The sequence below is a fragment of the Halichoerus grypus genome, chromosome 1 (assembly GCF_964656455.1).
Source record: "Halichoerus grypus chromosome 1, mHalGry1.hap1.1, whole genome shotgun sequence".
Lineage (NCBI taxonomy): Eukaryota > Metazoa > Chordata > Mammalia > Carnivora > Phocidae > Halichoerus > Halichoerus grypus.
In genome coordinates, this window is record NC_135712.1 from 213,357,020 (window position 1) to 213,377,141 (window position 20,122).

General features: G+C 55.2%; 1 protein-coding gene and 1 pseudogene across 1 annotated transcript in view; one reads left to right on the plus strand and one right to left on the minus strand.

The window, feature by feature from the left end:
* Window positions 1-614: 614 nt before the first annotated feature.
* SH3GL1 (SH3 domain containing GRB2 like 1, endophilin A2) overlaps window positions 615-20,122 on the plus strand; it is a 31,693-nt gene continuing 12,185 nt past the window's right edge. The window contains exon 1 of the mRNA XM_036116024.2: window positions 615-852. Within this exon, the coding sequence (XP_035971917.1) occupies window positions 808-852 (45 nt within the window). The 5' untranslated portion in view covers window positions 615-807. The remainder of the gene's footprint in view (window positions 853-20,122) is intronic.
* On the minus strand, window positions 15,169-15,246 carry LOC118550795 (U4 spliceosomal RNA; annotated as a pseudogene).

Below are 20,122 nucleotides of genomic sequence, written 5' to 3' on the forward strand. Positions count from 1 at the left end.
AACCAAAATGTGCAAGCTTTGTAGGCAGGCCATGCTAGGAAGTTGTGAGTGTATTCTGAGGACAGTAGACTAATGTGATATGAATTGTGTTATAGAGTATCTTTCTGACTATTTTTTAGAGGAAATTGTAGGGGGAACCTGCAGGTGGGCATACCAGAGAGGAGGCTGGTGGGATGGTCTAGTCAGGGCAGGGAGGACAAGGGGATAGAAAGAAAGGAACTAGAAGTGACACCCTGATGTCTGACTTGGGCAACTGACTGGATGAGCACGTGGCAGGGTCAAGGAGGTGTGTGGGGGAGGGACTAAACGCACAGAGAATTGGGTTAGCTGAGATTAACGAACAGGTATCTGGAGACTTGTAAACCCAGCCTCCCAACTTCTCCAGGATTTAAGCGCCTTTTCTAAAACTTTAGGACTACCTCCGGGGCCTCCAGGGGACGCTGTAGCCCCCATGGTCTCTCTAGGCTCGCTCCTGCCGGCTCGCTGGCGGAGGCAGCTTCAGCAAGGCAGACGACATGCGCGTGCGCTCTCTGGCCGGCAGGGGGCGCGCGTGCGCAGTCGGGGCCGGGGGCGCGCGCAGGCCGGCACCGGAAGTGTGCGGTTGCCATGTAATATCCTGGCCGCGCGGGCGCGCGAGGGGCTGAGGCGGCGCCGGCGCGGGCGCGGAGCTGGCGAGAGGGCTGTGGAGGCGGCGCCGACGGGGCCCGCTGAGGCGCGCGGGGTATCGGCGGCGCCCGGGAGCCTGTCGCTTGCGCGGTCCCTCCGGTTCGCTGGGTCCGGGCGGGAGCCCCCACGGCGGCAGGCAGTATGTCGGTGGCGGGGCTGAAGAAGCAGTTCTACAAGGCGAGCCAGGTGAGCGGAGGCCGAGGCGGGGGGAGCGAGCCCCGGGACCCAGGCTGCCCGGAGTCGGGGACCCGGCCAGGCCCGACCCTGGCTCGGGAGGGGGCTGCGGGCACCGAGGGGGCGGCGTTGGCGCGCGTTCCCCGCTGGGTGGGGAGAGCCCAGGAGGGCCGGGGGCTGCCCACGAAGTGGCCCAGGCCCTCCCCGCCATGTGGGCTCCGGTGTCCCCGAGAAGGGTGGGCAGATGCACCCGGAGGTTGACCCGGGACATGGGCCCCTCCCCTCCCTTCCCTGTAAAAGGGCAGGGAGTGGGGAAGGAGCAGGGGAAGAAACACTCCTGAGGCTGTCGACACGGGACTCTTGCCAGAGAGCCCAGGGGAGGGAAACTTGGCGTCTGGAGTAGTTCTTTAAAACAAACAAACGAAAACCCCTTTTGATGGACCCGGTACAAAGTTGGGAAAGGGTAGCGTGAAAAGTCCGTTTCCGCGTCCGGCCCCTCAGGCATCCAGCCCCTCTCCCCAGCGGCAAGGACTGTCACCCACGATTCACATCCCTTTCCAAAGATATGTTACACCTTTCTTTTTAAAAACACACACCCACGCGGTGGTACATAGTCCACATAGCCCTTTGTGCTTCGGGTTTTTCGTTAAATGGTTTTGGAGATAACGCTAGAGCTGGAATTCACCTCAGGTCGCTTTCTGTTGTGGAGGGACGTCCTGGGCACTGTGGGGTGGTGAGCGGCATCCCTGGCCCCACCCGCTCGATCCCAGGAGCACCCCCCCCCATCCCGACACCACAGATATCTCCCTGTACTACCAAATATCCCTGGGGGAGCTCCCCTTCTCCCCTTACCCCAGAGCTACTGCGCTGGAGCATACCCCTAGAGTTTCTTTGATCTTTGTAATGGGTTGGTGGTATTCCAGTCATCTCCTGGGGACTGGTTAAATTTTAACCAGTCATCTATTGACGGATGTGTAGATTGTTTCCAGTCGGTTTCTGCTACAAACGATACTGTAGTGAATAGCCATTGAATATCTTTGCTCACAGGTGGGGTTGGACTTACATGTTAAATTCCCAGAAGGGGGATGCTGAATCCAAGAGTATAGTGTTTTATGTGTGACGGATAAGTATAGGTTTTTTTGGAATGTCCAGGCCCCATTGCTTGTGAATCTGATGAAAGCTGTGGATCCACTCTCCAGAAAACTGGGCAATGGGGGAATTCAGTTTATAGTTTCAGATCCACGAAGTCCCGGATTCCTTGAATCCTGTTGGTTCCTGCATCCCAGATTAAGAACCTTAGGTGTGGAGTCTGTGTGGATAGACTCCTCGGAGGAATGAGCGACCATCTTAGGGATGGTGTGGTCCCTGCTGGCAAACTGGGCTTTTCCCACAATTTGGAGAAGTTCAGTGGGAGGGAAGAGAAATGAGTCCACAGTAACACAGCTGGTACCTTTTGCCCCTTGATGGAAAAAGTCCTGACCCCAGCCTACTGTTTTATCTAGGGCAAACCCCAGATGATGGCTAACCCCTGGTGGAAGAGAAACTTAATCCAGAGGGGTTCTAGGATTATTGCTGAGAGTACAGCCCTTTGCCCCAGCAGGATAGAATTAAAGGGACCTGGCCCTGGGTTAAACCTTGTCCGACAGGCACCAGATCCCCAGGCCTTGACCAGAGCAGCTGGGGATGGTGCTTACTGTCTTGGACCTTGGTGACCTTGATGTAGTCCCTCCTGCAGGAGAAGCCCTCTCCTCCCAACCCCCAGCTCTCAAGGCCCATGCTGGAGGTCCATACCCCATACTGTCCCAAGCAGACACACTCTGCTAGAGGCACTAGCTAGGCCGTTCTGGCTGGCCACCAGAGCTTTTGGTCTCAGGGGGAAGCAGGGTGTCCTGCATTCAGATTTGTGAGAAATACATTGAAACCTGGAAAGCACCGTGCAATGTAAGCTGCTGGTTCAGATCGATTTGTGATCTCGCCATTCTGAGGCCCATCCCCAAAGAGCTGCTGCAATGGCCACATCCTACTTTGGGAGCGGCTGTCTTGGCCTCCTGATCAATCCTCTGCTGAGTTGTGCTCTCAAGAATCATGCTGGCTGTGCTCCATTCTCTTCTGCAATTGTTTCCACAGGCCCCCAGCATCTCTGCTGTTTATCCAGACGTGTCCATCTCCTTGTGTGTTTCTTTTCTTGTGCTCAGTACACCTCTTTTCATCCTCTTGTCCTCAGAGTAGGGTCGGCTGTTGAGAGTATGAGGCAGTAATTAATGTCTCTTGAATTCTCACCCTATGAACAGGCAGTATGCTTTCAGCCACTGGTCTCATTTATCTGGCACAAGGGTAAATGCACTCCCCTTTTTACACAAAGCGATGTGGGGATATTTATATCTTCCTGTAGGACAGTGGTTCTAAACCAGGGCCAGTTCTACTCTCTAGGAGACATTGGCAATATCTGGAGATATTTTTGGTTGTCGCAACCTGAGTTCCTGTTAGTATCTAGTGGGTGGAGGCTAGGGATGCCACTCAACACCCTGTAATGCACGGGCAGCCCCCACAACCAAGAATTATCTGGGCCCAGATGCCAGTAGTGCTGAGGTTGAGAAACCTGCCCTAAGATTTGTGAGAAGTGAGAATAATTATACCAAAACAAAAAACAAAATAAAAAATCTCTCCTGGGCCATTCTTGTGATAGCCGCCTGCTTTTTTTCGTTTTCAAAACATGGATAACCACATATACATAGATAAACATGTACATAAAACTCAGCATCCAGATTCCAAGTTGTTAGAACCCCAGGGTATCTTTTGGCATCTGGTATTTTTAAGAAGGTATAAGCTTGCATCGGTACTTTTCAGCTGGGGTAACTAACCCTTCCTTCCCCCCCCCCCGCCCCTCCCCCGCCCCATGCGCCCTTTCAGGAACATTTGGCAATGTCTGAGATGGCTTTTGGTTGTCACCACTTGGGGAGAGGACGGCTACTGGCATTGAGTGGGTAGAGGCTAGGGATGGTTGCTAAACATCCTATAATACACAGGACAGCCTTCCCCACAACAAAGAATTATCCGACCCCACATGTCAGTGCACCGAGGTTGAGGCTTGTAACAGTGTTATTTCTAAATTGAGAAAAAGAAGTCAGGTGGATGTGGGAGAGAGTGGGGCATGGAGAGGCTTGATTTCTAGCAATTGAGGCTGTGATATTAATTAAAAGTTTCTGATCTCACTGATGATACTGGTAACAAACCAGTTATTAGTATCTGGCAGCATCCTGGCAAATTCCATGCTAGTTCATCTCTGGTGCAAGCGTTCAGGTCTTGTATAAGGTCAGTTTGGGCTTGCGTGAGAAGTTTGTGAGCTTTTACTTGTTCAGAACTGGTTGCTGCTGGGCTGAGGCCTGCTGGGCTGAGGCCTGCTGAAGAATCTGTAGAGGAAAGCACTGGAAGGAAAAGACGTCTGTCTGGGGCCTCAATCCTACCGCCCACCTGGTACTTCTGCGCATCTAGAACTGGGGGAGATGCTTTAATCTGAGTATTTCTGGAGGACTAAGGAGGGTCAGGGGACCCCGCTAGTGAGATCCAAACTCAGAAGTTCATTTCTCATTGTGTACGATGTTAATTTCCAGGCCTAAGCTGCTCACTGGTTTCTGATAATTCTTGTGGCCAGGCCAGGTTTGAGAATGTAACTAGGGATAGATCTGGCAGCTGCCTGGAATGCTGGCTTAACTTTTTTTCTTTCTTTTCTTTTTTCTTTTTTTCTTTTGGCTTGAAAGGAGGGAGAGAGTTTGAACTGAAAGATTGGTTCCGTCAGAGCTAGGAGGAAAATTCATGACTGCCATATCATATAGCTTTGAAGTTCGTTGGGTGCTTGCTAGGCTCTGGGTTTGTGCCTAGGAGGAAAGATCAGACTTCCTTTGAGAGGCATGGGGTGGGGAGTGGGCTGGGGCACCCAGGACCCCAACCTGTTAGAGTAAGTAATATCTGGGGGACGTGGCTGGTATTTGGAATGTCAGCAGGTGCTACCTGCTCTGACCTATTTTTAAAACCTTATTGTGTGGAATCGGGCTTTTGATTTCCCAGGAAAGGGTTTGGCCTGTTAAGTAATAAATGTGGAATAGTCTTAGATACAAGAGTCTGGAACTTGTAGCTCCTTCACCTGAGTGGAATAAAAGCATGGAACCTGTGTGCTGAGAACAACAGGTGACAGGCAGAATTGGGTCCCTGCCCCAGGCCCTTGAGCTCAACTGCTGCGGGCTAACTTCCTGAGGACCTTCTGCCTCGGGGCAGCAGACGTTGGAATGGCTTTGGCTGTTGGCGATATCCATGTGTGATGGGAACTGGATTAAGTCCCACTTTGCCGGAAGCAACTCTGCTGACTCCCTCTGTAAGAAGACCCTTGAACTGGCAGTGTCCCTGTGGGACCCTGGACAGAGATGTTCCCATCCTGCTTCATCGGTAGACAGGCAGGCTGCTCTTCCCAGCTCGGCTTTGGGTCACCAGCCTGGTGTTTTAGGCTGGACCGTGGAGCTACACAACAAGTGTGAGACTGCTCTCCCCCAGAGGATCCTGGGACCTCCTGGAACCCCACCACTTCCCAGGCCTGTCTGTAAAACTGGGTTCGCCCGACCACCTTCACAGGACCCACTGTTCACAGTCATGGAGGCACTCTGTAACCAAGCAGAATCCTATATTCTTGTTGTTAACAAACCAGGACCAAGAGGGCATCATACTCGGATTCTGCTACCCGTGCCTGCCAAACATGAGGTGGCAAGTTCCCCTCTGACTCAGAACCCTGTGTTTATTAAAGACCTGTTAGCGTGCCTGGGTGCACTTCTCCCTACTTATCTGGCACAGTGTGAAGGCAGAGCCATAGGATACTTAATTATAGTCCACGTGCCACTGAATAATGGCCTGTGAGGTTAGGGATTTCATAGTGTCTCTCTGTTCGGTTTCAAAAATTGGGGGCTGTCGCATTCCGGAGACCCCAGAACTTAGCGAGTGAACCGGGGATACAGTGCTGTTTATCCCCGCACCCATCCACCCAGCCTTCCCTTTGTGGAGCCCTCTGAACCTTAGGTTTGCAGGCCTGAGCTCACCGGTTGGCCCCTCAGATGTCCATATGCGCATCTGCTCGTTTTTTTCCTCAGAGGAAACACTTGGCTCTGTGACCAGGACCACTCAGGCCTGCCCTTTGCCTCTGGCGAGCCCATCCCATGGCCCTTGACCCAAGGACATAGGCCAGTTCTGCTCTGGCCTGTCTCCAGCCCTTCTCCTCCTCTTCCGTTGTTGCCAATATTTTGATACTGATCCAATCTGGGGAAACTTAGTTTTTGATTTGGGCCAGCTTCCTCCATAGGATTTCAGAGGCAAGTGTGCTGCACGTTTTGGCACTGTGGCAAGTTGGGGGGGGGGGGAGGTGGCCAGAGGAAAATCAAGTAGTCTTCTGTTCCTGATTTCCAAGGCAGGAGGTGAGATTTGTAAACTGTAGGATGGTTTGATGCTGAAGCTTTCCAGCAACAGACCTTTTCAGCCCCAGGGGGTTAGAGATCTGCAGGCCCATTGAGGCGTCTTTACCCTTGTACTCAAACCCTAGTGGCTTTTTCTGCCTGGTGAAGTGTTAGGGGTGGCTTTTTCTGGTTCTTTTTCAAAGCTGTCCCTGGCAAGCTGGATGGAGGAGTGTGTCAGATTGGCAGCAGCTGGTTTCTGTCTTCTCTCCTCTTTGCTCTCTCCTCTCCCCGCTCTCTCCTCTCCCTTCCTCCCCTTCCTCCTCCCCTTCCTCCCTCGCCTTGTCCCTGCCCCCTCGCCCCCCCCCAGCCGCTCACAGGGCTGGATTTGGCAGCTGCTTCTACTGAGCACTGCAGTTTGGGTACATTTCCGCTCATTTCCTGTTAGGCAGTAACCAGGGTTCCACTAACGCAGGATCCCAGAAGGACAGCTCCATCTTCCTTTTCCGCTCAGCTCCTAGAAAAAAACCTGCTGACTAGGCCCAGAGGGGGGGGGGGTCACGCGGAGACTCCCAACCACAGCAGGAAAATAGAAGTGTGATTTCCTCCGAAGGACCTGACTCAGCATTGGGTCACTGCCCAGCTGCTCAGAGTTCCACACCTGGGAATCAGGCACCTCCAGTGGCGTCACTTCCGGTGCCTGAGACCACTAGCCCAGTGGCCACTGTCCCAGCAGGGCTGGCAGTCGTAAGGGGTGCTATCCTAGCACAACCATGCGAGGTATCCACTGAGTGTCAGAGAGGACACGGGCTCTTCTCCCGGGCTCAGCAGCCCTACCTGCCTTTGGTAGATGAACATTCAGTTCACCTTCCATGTCCCTTCAGCCTCTGCAAGATGTCTCCCCAGCCCCTGGGCACTCAGAGCCCCAGTTTTCCTGTCTCTCCGACTCCCGCGTAGCTGCCTTCCCAGTCGAGGACTAAGATTGGTGTCTTTGTCGCTGGATCCTAAGTCTTTGCGGGCAGGGCCCATGTGGTTCTGCCACTGCTGTGTGCCCAGTTGAGCCCAGTCCCTGGCCTGTCCCGGGAACTCAGGAAGAATTGGATGGATAGATGGACAGACGGACGTTTGCACACTAGTGAGCAAATGGTTGCATCATGGGTTATGGGTGCAGATGCCAGAGCTGTAGTGTCAGCATGCCTAAAGGAAGCAGAGCAGAAAGGTGAACATCCCCAGCTGACCTGGCATTCAGGACCTCCTAGAGCCCCACCTGGTCCCAGTTTTAAATCCCACCTCTTCCCTTCATGGGTGGCACAGTCCAGTCTGACCAGTCTGCCTGCCGGCCGGGCTACTTTACACTGCCTTATGCCTCACCTTCCGCATCCCAACCTGGTTTCTCTGTCCACTTCCTGTTTACCCTGTAAAGCCCTGTTTGTATCTCCCTTTATCCTTACCCTCTCCTGCGGCCGCCCACTGGAAAGACTTCTCCATCCTCTGAGCATCTGACCCAGTGCTCTCGCGCCCACGTGCCACATGCCAAACACATCCTCACACCAGAATGTGCTTTTCTGCTCATCAGACCTGAGCTCCTGACGGAGCAGGGCTGCCTGGTGGCTTGTGACAGGCCCAGGGCCCCCTGGGCCATGGCTTGCTGACCAAGTTGTCAGAAATGGTGGGCTCCTTCTGAGTGGGAGTGGGGCAGTCCAGTGACAGTGACAGTGGCCTCCTGCAATGTCCCTGGGGGTGGCTCCTGCTCAGGCCCAGGCAGAACCCCAGGGAAGCAGAGTGGCTAACAGCCCTCCATCAGGAACAGGTCCAGCTGGTTTAAAAATAAGAAGTCAAAGCTCAGAGATTGTTCCCCTGGCTTTGGCTTGGCATGACAGTAAGTGCACAGTTTAGCCGATACTCTCAGGGAGTCCCCAACCATCACCTGGGCCCATAAGTCACATCTCTTTCACCAGTGCCCCTCCACCCAGCCCTACTTTTTCTAAAGTGCAACAGTTGAATGATGAACTTTCTGTCATTTTGGGCCTCAGCCCCAGGATTGAGCAGCAACCCACATTCTTAGGAAGCACCGTGGGAAGGAAACTGGGAACTTCCTGCTCCTTTTGCCCCCCAAGGCTCCCCCTGGCCCCAGCCACTCACCTTCCCAGACGAGGCCCCATGGCTGCCTGGGGGCAGAGGGGCAGGCACCCGTCAGCCCGAAGGCCTTGGCCCATCAGAGCCATGATTGTCTGGAGGTGGACACCCAGCACTGGCCCTTCAAGGCCAGCCTTTGTGGTTCACAAGAGGGCAGCTGAGGGAATGGGGATGGGATTTCTTCATCCCTGAATCAAACCCGGCTGGTCTAGGGTTGACCTTTAGCTCCTGAGAGTTGAGAACCGTTGCTACAGGTTAGTCTCTAGCTGCTTTCTGCCCTGCGCAAGGCAGCATTTCCCTCATCTTTGTGAAACGTAGGAGCTGCTGCAGCTCCGCGCTGACCACCAAGTGGGTGTCTGGGTCAGGGCCCTGAAATGCGTGCAAGTGATGCCCCACGCCGAGGTGGGCTGTGAGGAGGTCCTGGACGCCCCAGTCCGGATGGCTTTCTCGCCCAGCTTCGGCCTGGGACATCTTCACAGCGGAGTCTGAGCCGTCTGTCTCGGGCTCCCCGCGAGGTTCCTTTCTCTCTCACAGCCTCAGGGAGCCCTGAGTGTTCTCTCCCGTCCTGCCTGCCCCAGAGCATAGCTTCAGCTCAGGGTGGGCAGGAGGTGCTAGCAGGCCCCTTTTGTTGAGTAGAGCCTCTCTACCACCTCAGTACAAGCAGGCTTGGGAGTCTTAGGTGGGAAGCTGCAGAGACAGGAGGAAAGTGCGCTGGTTCAGGAGGGCGGGGAGAAAGTCCTTTTGCCCGGTTGCCTCCATTGTGCTTCTGGAGTCCAGGAGTCCGCTCGGCTTTCCAGCGGAGTCCGCAGGGTTGACCTTCTTGCACAGGTCACCGGGGTAGTTCCCGGTGCCCTCACCAGGCCCCGAGCCAGTCGGTGCTGGGCTGCCTGGGGTGCTGTTGAGGGCACGTCACCTCTCAGGCGCCTTGGTAAGGTTGTTGCTGCTGTTACGAGCGTTCCTTATTGTTAGTCACATCCTTACGTCATAACCATTAACGTGGGTACATTGATCTGCTACGTGGAGTGACACACATTATGTGTTGTCCATAACCATTATCTAGCTAATGTTAAATTATACGTGTCCACGTAAGGTTGTGTATCATCCACGTCTTGTGTTGCTGTATCATGAAGTGGTTCAGACACGGGAAAAGATATAAAGAAGGGCCACCATAGTAGCCACGCGCCCACAAGAGTTTCACTAAAACACGGGCACTGCAGTCACAGGCAAAGCCCCTCCCTGATTTACACCTTTACTGCCCGTGAATTGTCACCAGAAGGTGCACAGTGTTGTTTTGCAAGTTTACCCCTCCAAATAGTGTCGCATGGTTATTTGGTGTAAGCTGCTCTTTTTGCTCGGTACCCTTCATGCTTCCCGTCCACACGGACATGTGTAGCTCTAGCGTCATTGCTCAGCTGAACAGCTTTCCCTGGCGTGACTGTACCATCCCCTGCCAGTGGGCATTTACGATGTTTCCATGTCCTTGCTCTTTCAAACCGTGTGGCAGTGAGCACTCTTGCAGATGTCCTCTCAGGCACGTGTCTGAGAAGTTTTCCAGACTTACACCTCATTTAATGTAACTGTATAGGTTTTCCGTGGTAGCAGCATGGAAAAAAAAAATCGTATTCAATTTGCATGACCTAAAGTCCTGGGCCCAAAGCTGGCGGGAGTCATGTGTCTGAACACTATAAGGGTGATATTTCAAGTGTGCTCTGCGGTACCGCCCAGGGGCCCTGGCCAGGATGCTGAGTGGGTGGGGCGGAGGCTCCCCAGGCCTGGGGTTAGCCGGGGGTTGATCCAGGGGGGCCTGTACCTGCAGCTGGCACCCAGAATCCTCTGTCTGCCCCATGTCCTCCTCACAGAATTCATTTGTTCATCAGCCTGTCAGTTCCTCAATAGCTGTGTTTTCAGTTCTGTTCTCCACAGTGAGACCGAGTTTGCAGAAAGCACCTGGCATCCAGCCTTGTCGCCAAGGGCCACTTGCGCTGGTATATACCATCGAAGCTCCCTGATTGGAGATTCTGTAGGTGCACTTTCACCTGTTCGCTGGTATTTATTTGTAGCCCCCAAATCAGTACTTGGGGCACTTTGCAGTCATTTGCAAACATGTGCAGAGGGGCAAACAATTTTGAGTCTCCCGATGTGCTTGTTCCCTGCTGAGATGTGTTTCAGCTCAGATTCTTAACCAGTGTCCTTGCAGTATATTTAAGTGCCACAGTTTTTTTCAATTTTGTGCTTTTTGTGGGTGATTTCGCTGTTTGGAACGGCCCCAAGCACAGAGCTACAGGGCCGGCTCGTGTTCCTGAGTGCAAGAAGGCTGTGTTGTGCCTTATGGAGGAAACCCATGTGTCAGATGAGCTTGGTTCAGGAGGGGGTTACAGCACTGCTGGCTGAGTTCAGTGTAGACGAGTCAATAGCGTGTGTTAAATAAGGTGTCTTTAAACAGAAATGCACGTGACACAAGGTTATGTATTGATTGGCTGTGGCCAGAGGCTTATGAGAGCCTAACCCCGTTGTTTCCCCTAGGAGCAGTGGTTCCATATTCAACAGCTCAGTGTTTGCTGCGACTTTCTAGAACAGAACTACTATGGACGAGTGGCGAGACCCACCTGCGGTTCCTGTGGCAGGCAGGGTGACTCGCCCTGCTCCACAGAACCTGTCTGTGTGCTGCCTTGGTGTGGGGGCCTTGTCAGTGGGAGCCAGGGTGTGGACTTGGAGATGCAGAGATCACTTGGGATTAACCTGGTGGGCCCCGCTCTAGGGATCAGGGCACTTAAAGGCATATTCCTGTCCCCTCTGTGGTGAGACGGAGGTGTGACTGCAGAGCAGAGGGCCCAGGAGAAGGGAGCGTGGCAGGTCGGCTTCGCCGGCTTTGAGGACAGGACGGGCCACAGCCAAGGAATGGGGGCCGCTCTAGAAGCCAGGAGAGGCACCAAAAGCCCCAGCGCTCCTAGACGGGAATGCGGCCCTGCCAACATCTTGGTCTTAGCCCAGTGAGATCCATGTCGGACTTCTGACCTCTTTAAGATTTATTTTTGTATGTTGTATGGTGTCAGGTTGTTTAACGTTTTGTGGTGTTTGTCCCTCAGTTTATAGTAATTTGTTATGGCAGCCGTAGGTCTGGACGGTCTTAAAGCCTTGCCCTGATAAAAGTTTTCAGCTCTGTCTTTAAGGTGTGGGTGTGTGCGCACATGTGCTCGTGTGTTTTATCCTCCGTGAGCTCTCGCCTCCAACTTGATGGCCGAAGTCAGCCAGAAAATAGGACCGGTTCGCTTGGCCAAGTCGACTTCTGGGTCACCGTGCTGAGAGCAGGTCCCCCAGCCATCTTCAGGTAAAGGGCTCTGTGGAGGGAATCCGAAGCTCTGCAGAAGTCACTCCCTGGTTCCTGGATCCCATGTTGGTGACTTAAAAGCTGATGGACTGATAGGAAGTCCTCCATCACCATTGTTTAACATGAATTTGAAAACTGGCCCATGTTCAGGTTTTATGCCCAAAAACCCCGTTGCCCGTCTGCCCCTCAGGGCGGCACCTCGCAGCAACACTGGGAGAGTCTGACCCGTGCTGGCTCCTGCTCACTGTGTAGAAGGAGGTCGGCGGGTCTCAAGTCCTAGGGCCCCTTTCTTCCCATTGTGGAGCCTGGAGCTTCACACCAGATACTCTTCGCTTAACGACCCTCTCATCTCTAAGAGGGACCCTTCAGGACCCCTCCCGGGCACCTGTGTCCGTGCCAGGCCTCAGCTCCTCTGTCCTCTGCATGGGCTCAGATTCCGTGTCCTCTTGTCTCTGCCTTTCTTCACATCATGTGCCTTTCTCCTTTGTGCATCAACTTACCCTTCAAAGCCAAGTTCAGGGTCATCTCCTTTGTGAACAGTCCCTGGTTCTCTCCCCACAAGGAGGAAGTGGCTTCTCGCTATAGGTCCCTTAGCATAGACCCTTCTAGTAATCTTTTTTTGTGTGTGGTTTTATTTTTGTGTGTGTGTGGTTTTATTAATCTTTTTTCCCTCTACTATACCTGGCATTTATAATGAATTGTTGAATGAATAGGGCAGCCTTTTCAAAAGGGGGGAATCTGGCCTTCTGACCTTGACCCCAAATGTTCATCCCCACCCAACAGAGCAGATCAGCTCCAGGCAGGAGAGTGTCCCAAACATGCATGGTGACTAAGTGATTGGATTAGGGCTGATAGAGTAACACAGGATCCTATGACCAGGCTTGCAGGAAGGAACTAGGGATGATTCCCAAGGTGATGACCCTGGATGCTGGCTTTGCATTTGGACGTGGGAGGAAGAAAGCAAAAGAGCATACAGGGCTTCCTAGACAGGCAGCTAGAGCGAGAGCTGGAGCCTCAGGGCTGCTGGCTTGCCCTGTTATATTCTCCCCCTCTCCCCCCCCATTCCAGGAGCCCAGAGACCGTCTATCGGTGGGGTCTGTCCATCCCGGGAAGTGGAGGCAGTCCTGGCTGCTAGATCAGCATCACGAGGTGGAGAGGGATTTGAATGCTCTTACGGCTTCTGGCTTCAGAAGCAGCAACACCAGACATGTATCATGGGGGTGACAACAGAGCAGGAAGGCCTGGGGAGAAAGACCACCAGATTGGGAGGCAGGGTTCCTTCTCTCCTGCAAAACATAAAAAAGCATTGCTGAGGAGTACCGTGAGTCAGAATAGCACAGCCATCTTGGCAAATGCAGCAAGACCCCCCATCCCCAGCTTGTGGGGGTGAACTCTCATTCACAGAGTGTAAGCGCCTCATCCAGGAGTGTATGCACACACCAGTGCCACCTGAAGGATGGGGAGAACAAGCATCTCAGGTGGGGGGGCTGGGGGCAGGAATCCCATTAGCCAGGATAGAGGGTAGACCTCTGCTCGGGGGTGTTCAGGGTTGGCCAGCAGGCCACCTTGGTTGCTGGGTGAATGCAGGACGAGGAGGGGCGGCCTGCAGAGGGGGGGCAGCCAGGTTGTGACATGGTAGTAGTTATGTGCCAGGGCCTGCCCTCCACTGGGGGTTTCCTACCCGCCGTCTTCCTGCAAACCAAGTCGTTTCATCTCAGTGCCCTGTTCCCTCCCTTTCCCACAAATAGAGCTTCAGAGTCGTATATCGCAGGGGCTTCTGGGTGGCTCAGTCGGTTAAGTGTCTGCCTCCGGCTCGGGTCAGGGTCCTGGGGTCCTGGGATTGAGCCCCATATTGGGCTCCCTGCTCAGCGGGGAGACTGCTTCTTCCTCCCTCTCTCTGTCCCACGCCCCTGTTCCTGCACTGTCTCTTGCTCTCTCTCACTCTCAAAGAATTGTGTATCACAGCTGCCCATCAACAGATAGTCTTGGTGCTGTGAGCTTTCTGGAGTCAAGGTCCCGTTACTGATCCCTTGGAGTTTCTGTTGCAAAAGAAGAGCTAGTAGATCAGCCTGCTGTGGACGCAGTTTTTATCCCTGCCTGGCTCTGTGTGGTCATGTGTGTGTGGGACCATGGATCCCTCAGGAGGACTCCCCAGGAAGCCTTTCACCCCGTCCTGTGGGCCACCTGGCAGATCCTGCTTCTGGACCTTGCCCGAGTTGTGGAACGCTGCCCAGCTGCCTGCACACAGCCCTCTGGCCGCCTTTCCTCGGGTGGCCTGCCCCGGGGTGAGCAGCAGGCGTGTACCTATAGTCTGTGGGCTGTTTTTTTTAAAAAGATTTTATTTATTTATTTGACAGAGAGAGACACAGCGAGAGAGGGAACACAAGCAGGAGAGGGAGAAGCAGGCTTCCTGCCGAGCAGGGAGCCCGATGTGGGGCTCGATCCCAGGACTCTGGGATCATGGCCTGAGCCGAAGGCAGACGCTTAACGACTGAGCCACCCAGGTGCCTCCCCCCCTTTTTTTTAAGATTTTATTTATTTATTTGAGAGAGAGGTGTTGCCTGGGTGGCTCAGTTGGCTAAGTGTCTGCCTTTGGCTCAGGTCATGATCCCGGAGTCCTGAGATCGAGTCCCGCATCTGGCTCCCTGCTCAGCGGGGAGACTGCTTCTCCCTTTCCCTTTGCCCCTCCCCCTGCTCCTCCTCTCTCAAATAAATAAAATCAGAAATAGAGGGCGTCTGCACGCAGAGCAGGGAGGAGGGGCAGCAGGAGAGGGAGAAGCAGACTCCCCACTGAGCAGGGAGCCTGATGCAGGGCTCGATCCCTGGACCCTGGGATCATGACCTGAGCCAAAGGCAGCCGCTTAACTGTCTGAGCCACCCAGGCGCCCCTACTCTGTGGGTTTTAAAGCACGTTCATGCCTGAGTCCCGTAGCACGTCGTCACCACCTCCCATCTTACAGTTGAGGAAACTGAGGCTCAGCAGAGTCTGCATGCTTGTGTAAAGTCATGGCCTGGTAGGCGGAGGTGGTGCTTGTTTCTGCTGAGAGCCCATGCCCAGTAGCTCCCGGAGGGCAGGGTGTGCATGCCAACATGTATCTACTTACTGTCTCAACGAATATTGGTCGCCCAAGCACCTACTGGGAGCCAGGCCGGTGCTGCCCTCCCAGCTCCTCACAGTAGCCGCACTGCTGACTGGGGTGCCCTGGAGCGGGGAGGTGGGGTGAGGAGGTGGAGCCAGGCTGTCCCAAGTGGCATTGCTGGAATGAAGATGAACCCTGAGGGAGGAGAAAGGGCCCCTGAGACCTGCACTTCTGCATCGATGGCCTGCGGCAGGGTCCCCAGGAACCTCAAAGTGCTGGGGCTCGGGTGCTGACAGCTGTGTGTGTGTGTGTGTGTGTGCGTGTGTGTGTGTGTGTCCGTCCGTCCGTCCGTCCCAAAGGAAAAGTTTTCAATTAGCAATAATCGCGCCTCGGATAAACCTCATTGGCTACGATACTGCCACTGCGCAAAGCTCCATCCGTCCCAAGGAAGAACAGGCCTGGTCACTCGGGTGCTGACAGCAGAGTGTGTGTGTGTGTGTGTGTGTGTGTGCCCCAAGGAAGAACAGGCCTGGTCACTAAAGGGTGGGTGGCAGCTGGGGGGATAGGGGCAGTTTGCCCCCGTGACCACCACGGACTCCCTGCCTGACCCAGCAGCTCCTTCCTCCTCAGCCCTGTTGGTGTCCTCATCCGTGCTGAGGTGGCTGGACAGTGATTTTGAGGCTAGACTCCTTCCAGCTCTGGCCTTCCAAGACTGATTCTGCAGTTGAGACAGGCGGGTGCCCCTGGACCAGTAGGGCGGGGGGGGTGTGGTTGGAAAAGTGGCCAGGCAGGGTGACCGAATTTCGGCATTTAGCACGTGGCCCCACTTACAGCGCCGGTCACTAACCGGCAGCAGGGGTAGGTCAGCTGTGCTGAGGGCTACTGACCGCTTCACCTCTCCCTGCTTGCCATGTGCTGTCCTAGGGTCAGCACCTGCCTAGGAGCTTATGTAGCCTCACCTGAAGAAACTGGTCTTGTCAACCAAGCCTGTTGTCACCGCCCTGATAGGACAGGTGAGCCATAGAGCCAGGTGACAGTACGTTCCTCGGCACCCACCCAGAGCTGCTGCCTGAGCTGGCTCAAGGAGCTCCATGTCGGAGCTCTGCCGGCCCGGGGATCCACAGCGCCCTGCGTGTGTGCTGCCCCAAGCTCCCCAGCTCCAGTCTGCCGTGTTTCTGTTTGGCCTTTAGAGGCTGTTTCCTCTCCTGTGTCCTGGCCTCCCGAACCACAGACTTGTTGCTTTCACAAGGGTTCCTGTCAATGAGAAATCACGCCACTCCGGGAAGGGGGATCCTCTGAATACGAACAGCCTGGGCCTGGCTAGCTCAGGTTTTTTTTTTCTTTGCAAATTTTTTTGACCCTTGGCTCTCTGGTGAGGGAGCCAGCCACGGGCAGACCTTGGGTGGAGAGCAGGGAATTGGACTGGCAGCCTCTAGCCAGTGCCAGCCTAACCTGGATTTCCCACAAGTGGGCAACAAAAGGAAGTTGGGGATATGGAGGCATGCTGCCATCCAGCTAACCCCAGGAGTCTGCTGCGCTCTCAAAGCCTCGCCGCCGTGGAGTGGTGTATGAGGTCATATCAAAGTGCTTCTGTCAGTGATGGGGTTGCCCCCTTCAAGTTCACAGTCCAATGGGTGGAGGACCATAAAGAGGTGGGAATGAGGCGGGTGACTTCACAGAACAGAAAACAGCCCAGGGGGAGCTGGTCCAAGGTGAGGTCTGAAGGGGGCAGGGACTTGAGAGAGGAGGTGCCAGTAATGTGATGGGAGAGATGGCCAGTGTCCACGTCACTCCCGTCTAGGTAAGGAGACAGGTGATAGAGAATCAGGAGGGCTTCCTGATCAGAATCAGAAGGGGGCTTTTCATTAGTTAGGCCTTTAAAAATGGAAGGGGTCTTTGAGACAGGAGAGAAGGCATCTGTGTTCCAGGAGGCAGGGGCTCTGGGCTTTTAGATTGATCAGGGGGTCACCTTAGCTTGTCATGTTTGGGGTACACGTGGCCCCTCCTCAAGACTCGTGCCTGGGTGCCTAGCCTCTGGTGTGGTAGGCTGTGCTCACGGTGTTTGATATGGATGTTGTATCGGTGCCTTCCAGAGGCCAAGCAGGATTTCCAAGCTGCATCTCTGGTCTCTTCCTGAAGGGCTACTCTTCTGTCCGCTCTGCCATCAATACCAGATGAGTTTGCAGAATACCCTTATTGTATCTGCGCATATGCGGGACACACTCCTGCTCTGCCCGCCTGACTGTGGACCGGCAGCTGGCACGCAGCGCGCACTCACTGATGCGGAGCCAGGCAGGACTGGGGGGATTTATTACATTTCTTCGTGGGTTGGGTGTTTCTTTTTATAAGTTTTCATCTGAAGTTGACTTTCCCAGTTGTCTGACTTGCAGCCCTCCTGCCTCATCCCTGTGATGAGAAGACAGAACACAGGAGGTCAATATATACCCAGGCATTTTAGCCCGACCACGAGTCCCAGGGGTGATCTGTTCCATAAGCAATTGCTGGCATCTCGGGCGTTGGGAAAAACCTTCTGTATAGCGAGGGGCACCAGCTGGGATCAGGCCCAGCTCAGAGTCTCCTGGTCAGCAGGCCTCATTCCTTCCACCTGTTCTAGGAGGAGGCAGAATGAGCTTACAGCCTGAGCCTCCCCACCCCCCCATCCCCCCGCCCGGTCTGGTGCTGCCCAGATTCCTCACTTTCCCAGGGTGTGTTCTGGGCCAAGTCACAGTCAGCGGGAGGGTGAGAGAGAAGTCCTGTCCTATTCTTTCCAGGTTAGCAGCACCATGCCATAGGCAGGGGTCTGCATGAGGGAGACTGGTGAGCCCCCTGAACAGCTCCAGTCTGGTGCGCCCTTGGGATTTGCACAGGGCTCTGTAGTGTTCCAGGAGTTTTGGCCTCCTGTCAGCCCTGAGCCGTGGGTATCGTGGAGTTCCAGAAGGCTCAGGGCAAAGCTGGCCCTCAACTTCAGGTCTCTGGCGTCTGGGCCGGCATAGTTAACTCAGAGTAGTCCTGGACGGCCGCCCTGCTTTAAACTCGGGTTCTTGGCCTGGCGTCCAGGAGTAGGTAAGGTCCTCCTGACCACCCGCTTACAGGGCCTGAGATGTGGCTCCACACCCGCTGGTGGGAGGGTTGGGGTTTGCAGCCCACCCCAAGTGCCATCCTTAGTCTCCAGCAGACCCATGCGCGTTATTAATCGGCCTCTTGTCTCCCAGCACCCTGACACCCAGCTAGCCTCTGAAAATGGGGAAACAAGCCAGAGAAGTCCAGGGACAGCCTCTGGAGTTGGGTTGGACTTAACTATTTTGGGACTCCTGCCTGGCTTGGACACACACATGCACGTACACCACCACCACCCCGCGCCCCCGGCACCCCTGCACATACGCACTACTCTGCCTGGCCCTGGGCAAGGCACATCCTGGGGCCTCCTGGGGCCTTAGTTATCCCATTTATAAGGTAAAGATACCTGCCCAGAGGCCGCAGCTAGGCCAGGTGGTTGCTGGAGCTCTCTGATGGCTCTGTCCCTTCCTCTTGGGGTCTCAGGGATGACAGAAGGGCCAGCAAGGCAGCAAGACCACAGAACATCATCTGTGCTGCATGACCCCTCTTAGCTCCTGCTGTCCTGCCTCCCCTCTGCAAGCCGAAAGTGCTTCAGAGCCAGAAGCTGGCTCTTCTCAGCACCCAGCGGGGCCCACTTCCTCCCCCAGTTTCTATGAGATCAACCAGGGAACTGGAGAACCATGGATGAAAGCGGGGACCAGTTCTGTTAAGTGGCTTCTGATTCCTTTTGGGGAAACTTGGCATCTTCGTAGAAATCCCAGGATTGCCAATCTTTACAGTTGAACTTGGGCCAACATTCCATTTCATTGACAAGGAAACTGGGAGGGTCCCCAGAGGAGCCGCACCTAGGACCTTAGGCCACTGCCGCACAGTGCGTCGGGAGGGTGCTCAGCCCCTGGCTCCTGGCCAGACGGACCCTGAGGGGAAATCCCTGCCTGTGGCCAGTGCTGGCCAGTCTGCCCTCTCCCCGCACCAGCCACGTGGAGCTGGGGCCAGGCAGGGTGAGTTCCTTGTTACCACATCTCCTAGGACTGCTGAGTCACCCTGCGGGGAGGAACAAGGCACTTCCCTCAAACAGAGAGGGCTGAGGCCAGCTCCATAAGGTCTGGGAACTGGGCCCGAGCAACAAGAAGTGGCACCTTGCAACTGCCTGCGTCTGCCCAGCCCCTCGCTGTTCCTCCGCGGCCTCGTGCGCACAGCTCTCTCCCGGCCTTTGGGGCCTCCTGTGCCGCTGCACCTCTGTCTCGTTAGCCATGCCTGGGAAGTGAGGGAGGCTTCATCTCAAGCCTGCCCTTTGCAGGTGGGGAGAGGGGCCAGCAAGAGTCTGCCCTGCAGTGGGCCTTGGGCCAGCCAGTCAGATGGTGTCCATCAAACCCATGCAATGTGCTGGGTTGGGCCAGAAAGCAAGACACACGGGGTCCCCGCACCCTGGGAGCTGGCCGTCAGCCAGAGACAAATGTGGGATCCATGGCATGCGTGGCATGCAGAGTTAGAACGGGAAGAGCTCTGAAAGGCATGGGGGACTCTAACAGGAAGTTACACTGAAGCCGAGGCCTCTGACTCCACACAGGGATTAGGCTGGAGTGGCGGGGAGGGGAGGGGAGCAGTCCTGGGGGCTGCAGTGCAAAGACAGGGCGGGTGCGGGGAGACGGTGGCAGGCTCCGATTTGACTCGTGCAGGGTTCTGGACAGGAGGCAGGAGCAAGGCCTGGGGAGGGAGACCCAGGCAGAGGCTACCCGGGGTCCTGGGGAGGAACCAGGAGAGTCCGAGCCGGGGCGGGGGGGGGCAGGCCTGGTTCGGGCATGTGGAGGGCTGCAGAGATACACGCGGCCCTCGGACGGATTCCTGGGTGTTGTGGGCCTGGCAGGCAAGCGGTGTGACAGTCGCAGGGAGGGGTGGATGAAGCAGGCTCTAGCGGAGTCAGTGAAGAAAAGTTCTTAGCCTGGAGCTGGAGGGGCAGCTGTCTTGGTGTCTGCCTGGCGGGAGCCTCTTCCTGCCAGAACTCAGACTTGCACTGCAAAAGCAGAGGTCAGAGCCTCAAGACCAGGCCTCCACCGCATCCCTGTTCTGTCTCTGGGACAGCAGCACACAGAGCTTCATTATCTGGCTCCTTACTCCACCCGGACAGTCACTGGGTGAAGGTCCCCCGTCTGCCTCGCCACCTCCCTCTAAAGTCACTTCTTTACAGTGGTCAGTTCCTGCTTTGCTCCCAGTGCCCTTGCCGTGGCCAGCTCAGACTTTCAGATGAAGCC